Consider the following 7,984-nt stretch of genomic DNA (forward strand, 5'->3'; position numbering starts at 1 on the left):
CGGGAGGAGCTGGACGAAGTGGCTGGGGAGAGGGAAGTCTGGGCTTCCCTGCTTAGGCTGCTGCCCCCGCGACCCGACCTCGGATAAGCGGAAGAAGATGGATGGATGGAGACGCATTTTGGCTTAAAAACTAACGATAAAGGTGACGTTATAACACTGAAACAACCTCAGGAAGAGGTGCTTTAAGAAATGGCTAGCTAGCTAGCGGCTAAAGTCCAACCGCACTCGGCAGTGTTGTAGCTACTTCTAAATCACTAATCCTCGTCTCCATGGTGAGTTTCTTACAAGTATCATCCCTGCAGAACAAGGAATAGCTAAACATGTTTCACTACATACCGTAGCTCACCTGCATCACCGCTAATGACGCCGTTACTGAATGTAAACAAACGCCATGGGTGGATCTACACCTGACATCCACTGTAATGATACCAAGTACAGGAGTGTATCTAGTCGATACTACTATGATTACATCGATTTTTTTTAGCATCACAATATCTATTTGATTTTTATTTGTATTTATATTATGTTTATAAACTCAGGAAATATGTCGCTGGACACATGAGGACTTTGAATACGACCAATGTATGATCCTGTAACTACTTGGTATCGGATTGATACCTAAATTTGTGGTATCATCCAAAACTAATGTAAAGCATCAAAACAACAGAAGAATAAGTGATTATTACTTTTTAACAGAAGTGTAATAGCACATGTGAAAATAGAAAATAACCAGATATTAACAGTAAATGAACAAGTAGATTCATAATCCATTTTGTACCACTTGTCCTTTATAATGTTGACAAAAATAATAGAAGGGGAAATGACACAATACGTTACTGCAGGGGTCACCAACGCGGTGCCCGCGGGCACCAGGTAGCCCGTAAGGACCAGATGAGTAGCCCGCTGGCCTGTTCTAAAAATAGCTCAAATAGCAGCACTTACCAGTGAGCTGCCTCTATTTTTTAAATTGTATTTATTTACTAGCAAGCTGGTCTCACTTTGCTCGACATTTTTAATTGTAAGAGAGACAAAACTCAAATAGAATTTGAAAATCCAAGAAAATATTTTTAAGACTTGGTCTTCACTTGTTCAAATAAATTCATAATTTTTTTTACTTTGTTTCTTATAACTTTCAGAAAGACAATTTTAGAGAGAAAATACAACCTTAAAAATGATTTTAGGATTTTTAAACACATATACCTTTTTACCTTTTAAATTCCTTCCTCTTCTTTCCTGACAATTTAAATCAATGTTCAAGTAAATTTATTTTTTTTATTGTAAAGAATAATAAATACATTTTAATTTAATTCTTCATTTTAGCTTCTGTTTTTTCGACGAAGAATATTTGTGAAATATTTCTTCAAACTTATCATGATTAAAATTCAAAAAAATTATTCTGGCAAATCTACAAAATCCGTAGAATCAAATTTAAATCATATTTTAAAGTCTTTTGAATTTATTTTAAAATTTTTGTTCTGGAAAATCTAGAAGAAATAATGATTTGTCTTTGTTAGAAATATAGCTTGGTCCAATTTGTTATATATTCTAACAAAGTGCAGATTGGATTTTAACCTATTTAAAACATGTCATCAAAATTCTAAAATTAATCTTAATCAGCAAAAATTACTAATGATGTTCCATAAATTATTTTTTTTATTTTTTCAAAAAGATTCGAATTAGCTAGTTTTTCTCTTCTTTTTTTCGGTTGAATTTTGAATTTTAAAGAGTCGAAATTGAAGATAAACTATGTTTCAAAATTTAATTGTCATTTTTTTTCGTGTTTTCTCCTCTTTTAAACCATTAAATTAAGTGTAAATATCATTAATTATTAATAATAACATAGAGTTAAAGGTAAATTGAGCAAATTGGCTATTTCCTGGCAATTTATTTAAGTGTGTATCAAACTGGTAGCCCTTCGCATTAATCACTACCCAAGAAGTAGCTCTTGGTTTCAAAAAGGTTGGTGACCCCTGCATTACTGCATATGTCAGCAGCTAAATTAAAAGCCTTTGTTTGCTTACCAACCACTAAAAGGCAAGTTGTCTTGTATGCTCACTATTTTAATTAAGGACTAAATTGCAATAAGAAACACATGTTTAATGTACCCTAAGATTTTTTGTTAAAATAAAGCCAATAATGCAATTTTTTGTGGTTCCCTTTGTTTAGAAAAGTACCGAAAAGTATCGAAATACATCTTGATACCAAAATATTGGTATCGGGACAACACTAGTCAGCACACTCACTTCTCATGCCGTCGTAGTAAAAAACAAAACGCAATGTAAAGCCTCTACAATGGTGCCGTGATCCGGATGAAAGTGAGTAAGGTTTAGAATGGAACGGAATGATCTTTATTGTCATTGCAGAAGTACAACAACATTTTGTTCAGGGGGTTGAGTGGAACAGGGGCCAGCCACCCTTGGCCATGTGCACACCAGTAAACCTCCATCTTTGACATCTTTAAGAGTCTTCTGGCTGTTGAGTTACTCAGCTCGGGCTTTTAGCTCAGCGGTCAGCATGCTTGCTTCTCACGCCGCCGACTTGGGTTCACGTCCCGCTTGGAGCGGCGTTAGGGAAAAAACTCAACAAAACAACACAAAGCCGCTACATATGCACACGTGCAACTATAGTGCAATGTCTCATTGCAGGTTCTCAATGATAAACAACATGTTTCCTTAAGACTACATACTCTTAAAAACTAGTGTTGCCCAGCGTTGGTTCTCTTTGATGCACAGTGTTACATTGGTTTTCCTGCGCCCTGCTTTTCATTGGATTGTTTTCGTTTGTTGTTGTTTATTTAAAGGCCTACTGAAAGCCACTACTAGCGACCACGCAGTCTGATAGTTTATATATCAATGATGAAATCTTAACATTGCAACACATGCCGATACGGCCGGGTTAGATTGGTAAAGTGCAATTTTAAATTTCCCGCGAAATATCCTGCTGAAAACGTCTCGGTATGATGACGTTTGCGCGTGACGTCACGGATTGTAGCAAACATCTTGGGACAGCATTGTGGCCAGCTATAAAGTCGTCTGTTTTCATCGCAAAATTCAACAGTATTCTGGACATCTGTGTTGGTGAATCTTTTGCAATTTGTTTAATGAACAATGAAGACCGCAAAGAAGAAAGCTGTAGGTGGGAAGCGGTGTATTAGCGGCCGGCTGCAGCAACACAAACATGTAGTGGCTACGTCGTAGCCGGTGTTTCATTGTTTACATTCCCGAACGATGGCCTGTGGAGATGGGACAACAGAGACTCTTACCAGGAGGACTTTGAGTTGGATATGCGCTACCGTGAGTACGCAGCTGCGGCTTCCAAACATTTGATCGCTTGCCCGTACGTGCGTGCCGCTATGCGCATGTCACGTACGTAACTTTGGGGAAATATATGTGCTGTATGAACTTTGCGGAGGTGAACGGTACTTTGGGCTGTGGGATTGAGTGTGTTGTGCGGGTGTTTGATTTGTATTGGCGGGTTATATGGACGGGAGGGGGGAGGTGTTTGTTATGCGGGATTAATTTGTGGCATATTAAATATAAGCCTGGTTGTGTTGTGGCTAATAGAGTATATATATGTCTTGTGTTTATTTACTGTTTTAGTCATTCCCAGCTGAATATCAAGTCCCACCCGCCTCTCACAGCATCTTCCCTATCTGAATCGCTTCCACTGCCCTCTAATCCTTCACTCTCACTTTCCTCATCCACAAATCTTTCATCCTCGCTCAAATTAATGGGGAAATCGTCGCTTTCTCGGTCCGAATCGCTCTCGCTGCTGGTGGCCATGATTGTAAACAATGTGCAGCAACCTGTGACGTCACGCTACTTCCGGTACAGGCAAGGCTTTTTTTTTATCAGCGACCAAAAGTTGCAAACTTTATCGTCGATGTTCTCTACTAAATCCTTTCAGCAAAAATACGGCAATATCGCGAAATGATCAAGTACGACACATAGAATGGATCCCCGTTTAAATAAGAAAATCTCCTTTCAGTAGGCCTTTAAAGATTTTTTCAACATAGTTACGTTTGCCACAGTTTTCGTACAAATATTGCGCGTAACTAACTTGGCGGTGTACCTCTGTATCATTTCCCAGAATTGAGTGACCAAAGAAAAGAATCCCCCACGTTGGTGACTCAGTTTTTGTACTTTTTTTTTTTTTAGAGAATACAGCTTAATGATAGGCCACCATGGGGCCAAATAAAGTTGTGGGTGCAAGCCCTCTAATAAAGAAAGTGAGAATTACTATTAGATTCCAATTCATAGCAAAGGCACAAAGGCTACGTCCCCGTGGCTCCCCTGTCCCTGCTCATCGCCGTCTTTGCCAGACAGATGTATGCGTCCATTTCATGTACAAAACCCAAAACCAGTGAAGTTGGCACATTGCGTAAATTGTAAATAAAAACAGAATACAATGATTTGCAAATCCTTTTCAACCTATATTCAATCGAATAGACTGCAAAGACAAGATACTTAACGTTCGAACAATGAGCTAATATTTGCAAATATTAGCTCATTTGGAATTTGATGCCTGCAACATGTTTCAAAAAAGCTGGCACAAGTGGCAAAAAAGACTGAGAAAGTTGAGGAATGCTCATCAAACACTTATTTGGAACAGGCTAATTGGAACAAGTGGGTGCCATGATCGGGTACAAAAGCAGCTTCCTTTTATTTGCTCAGTCATTCACAAACAAGGATGGGGCGAGGGTCACCACTTTGTCAACAAATGCGTGAGCAAATAGTTTAAGAACAACATTTCTCAATGAGATTTTGCAAGGAATTTAGGGATTTCACCATCTACGCTCCGTAATATCATCAAAAGGTTCGGAGAATCTGGAGAAATCTCTGCACGTAAGCGACAATGCCCGTGACCTTCTATCTCTCAGGCGGTACTGCATCAAAAACAGACATCAGTGTGTAAAGAAGATCACCACATGGGCTCAGCAACACTTCACAAAACAACTGTCAGTAACTACAGTTCGTCGCTACGTCTGTAAGTGCAAGTTAAAACTCTACTATGCAAAGCGAAAGCCATTCATCAACAACACCCAGAAACGCCGCCGGCTTCGCTGGGCCCGAGCTCATCTAAGATGGACTGATGAAAAGTGAAAAAGTGCTCTGTGGTCTGACGAGTCCACATTTCAAATTGTTTTTGGACGTTGTGTCCTCTGGACCAAAGAGGAAAAGAACCATCCAGACTGGTATAGGCGCAAAGTTGAAAAGCTAGCATGTGTGATGGTATGGGGGTGTATTAGTGCCCAAGACATGGGTAACTTACACATCTGTGAAGGCACCATTCATGCTGAAAGGTACATACAAGTTTCGGAGCAACATATGTTGCCATCCAAGCAACGTCTTTTTCCTGGACGCCCCTGCTTATTTCAGCAAGACAATGCCAAGCCACGTGTTACAACAGCGTGGCTTCATAGTAAAAGAGTGCGGGTACTAGACTGGCATGCCTGTAGTCCAGACCAGTCTCCCATTGAAAATGTGTGGCGCATTATGAAGCCTAAAATAGCACAAGGGAGACCCCCGGACTGTTGAACAACTTAAGCTGTACATCAAGCAAGAATGGGAAAGAATTCCACCTGAAAAGCTTCAAAAATGTGTCTCCTCAGTTCCCAAACGTTTACTGAGTGTTGTTAAAAGGAAAGGCCATGTAACACAGTGGTAAAAATGCCCCTGTGCCAACTTTTTTGCAATGTGTGGCTGCCATTTATCTCCAGGTTAATGATTACTTGCAAAAAAAAATAGTTTCTCAGTTCCAACATTAAATATCTTGTCTTTGCAGTCCATTCTATTGAATATAAGTTGAAAAGGATTTGCAAATCATTGTATTCTGTTTTTATTTACGAATTACACAACGTGCCGACTTCACTGGTTTTGGGTTTTGTAATTTAACTGGTGCGATCGCTCCTCTCACTCGTAATTAGTGACAGCTTCCACAGAAATAAATAGTAAAAAAGGACTCCAGAAGACATACTGCAATAAAACAGCAAACGCTTATCGCAAGCGCTCAGTGCAGGCCAGCGGTAGGTGGGAGAGAAAGTCCTACAATGCGGGTACACCCTTAAGAAGTCTAAATGGGAAACTTTCATGCAGGCGATGGATGACGATGCAGAGTCTCCCAACAACGTCGTGGAGTATTCCATCATGACGGCGGACCCCGACAATGCGTTCGACATAAACGCAGAGACGGGCGAGATCCAGCTGAAGCCGTACATCAAGTCCATGGAGATCGTGCACAACATCACCATGCAAAAGGACTGCAAGTGGTCCCTGGTGGTGCAGGCCCGAGACCGAGGCTCTCCGTCCTTCAGCACCACAGCCGTGGTCAACATCGACATTACCGAGGCAGTAAGACCTTTTATTACTTCTTCTGCTGTTTGATGCCGGTAGCTCGAGCTGATGTAGAGTTCTGCATTTGAATTGCTACCTCGCTACGCTGCAGCTTGTCACCATTACGTTTGTAACGATCATTTTCCGTGCCTCAGTTGTCTTTCCATTGCACCGCTCCTGCATGTTGACAATGTTTCTGGTCTTGTGTGTTGTGCATCGTGCTTTCCAGATCAAGGGACGCGTCGTATCATACTTCATGGGCCTCAGCAAGCGTCCGCTGACCGTTTTCGGCATTTGTTTCAGCATTGTCATCTCTCTCATATTGCTAACCATCTGCATATCCACAATCCTGTACTGTAGTGCTGTGAAAAAGTCTAGAATCAATCCAGAGAGTAACTATATCAAAGTGATCCGCAGACCCAAGTGAGGAAAGTGTGTCCGTCCCATCTTTTCTATATACAGTGGTACCTGGGATTACGAGTGCTCCACCTTTTTCGGGTAACATGGTAAAGGGGTTCAGGTTACAAGTTGCCACACCACTAGTTGATGTAGTGAAAGGTAGAGTAATAGCCTACCAAAATATTATGTGTCTTAATAACTAGCATTATCTTATAGCAAGAAATCAACATAACTTTGCTTTTCCAATCTGGGAATAAATAAGAATAATAATAATACCTGGGATTTATATAGCGCTTTTCTAAGTACCCAAAGTCGCTTTACATGTAGAACCCATCATTCATTCACACCTGGTGGTGGTAAGCGACTTTCATAGCCACAGCTGCCCTGGGGTAGACTGACGGAAGCTTGGCTGCAATTTGCGCCACGACCACCACCTATCATTCATCATTCAATTCACCGGTGTGAGTGGCACCCGGGGCAAGGGTGAAGTGTCCCGCCCAAGGACACAACGGAAGCAATTTTTTTTGGATGGTAAGAGGCGTATATATATATATATATATATATATATATATATATATATATGTCTTAATTAGATTATGCAAAAAATAGTGCTCGATACCGTGGTAGAGCGTAATATGTATGTGTGGGAAAAAAATCACAAGACTATTTCATCTCTACAGGCCTGTTTCATGAGGGGTTTTCCTCAATCCTCAGGAAAAAAAATCTCCTGAGGATTGAGGAAAACCCCTCAAATAATAAATAATAAATAAATTGTAATTTAATTCTTCATTTTAGCTTCTGTTTTTTCGACGAAGAATATTTGTGAAATATTTCTTCAAACTTATTATGATTAAAATTCAAAAAAATTATTCCGGCAAATCTAGAAAATCTGTAGAATCAAATTTAAATCTTATTTCAAAGTCTTTTGAATTTATTTTAAAATTTTTGTTCTGGAAAATCTAGAAGAAATAATGATTTGTCTTTGTTAGAAATATAGCTTGGTCCAATTTGTTATATATTCTAACAAAGTGTAGATTGGATTTTAACCTATTTAAAACATGTCATCAAAATTCTAAAATTAATCTTAATCAGGAAAAATTACTAATGATGTTCCATAAATTATTTTTTAAAGTTTTTGTCTTCTTTTTTTCGGTTGAATTTAGAATTTTAAAGATTCGAAATTGAAGATAAACTATGTTTCAAAATTTAATTGTCATTTTTTTCGTGTTTTCTCCTCTTTTAAACCGTTCAAT

The 7,984-nt window shown here is 39.3% G+C and overlaps 1 protein-coding gene across 3 annotated transcripts in view; it reads left to right on the forward strand.

Moving 5' to 3' along the window:
- Nucleotides 1-7,984, forward strand: part of LOC133655308 (cadherin-related family member 1) — a 42,794-nt gene that overhangs the window by 28,508 nt on the left and 6,302 nt on the right. For 2 of the 3 annotated variants that reach the window (XM_062055334.1, XM_062055335.1), the window contains exon 16: nucleotides 6,096-6,350. In XM_062055334.1, the coding sequence (XP_061911318.1) occupies nucleotides 6,096-6,350 (255 nt within the window). Of the gene's footprint in view, nucleotides 1-6,095; nucleotides 6,351-6,561; nucleotides 7,117-7,984 lie in introns of those variants that run through there. The other variant, XM_062055336.1, reaches the window with a different exon arrangement.

The sequence above is a fragment of the Entelurus aequoreus genome, linkage group LG08 (genome assembly GCF_033978785.1).
Source record: "Entelurus aequoreus isolate RoL-2023_Sb linkage group LG08, RoL_Eaeq_v1.1, whole genome shotgun sequence".
Lineage (NCBI taxonomy): Eukaryota > Metazoa > Chordata > Actinopteri > Syngnathiformes > Syngnathidae > Entelurus > Entelurus aequoreus.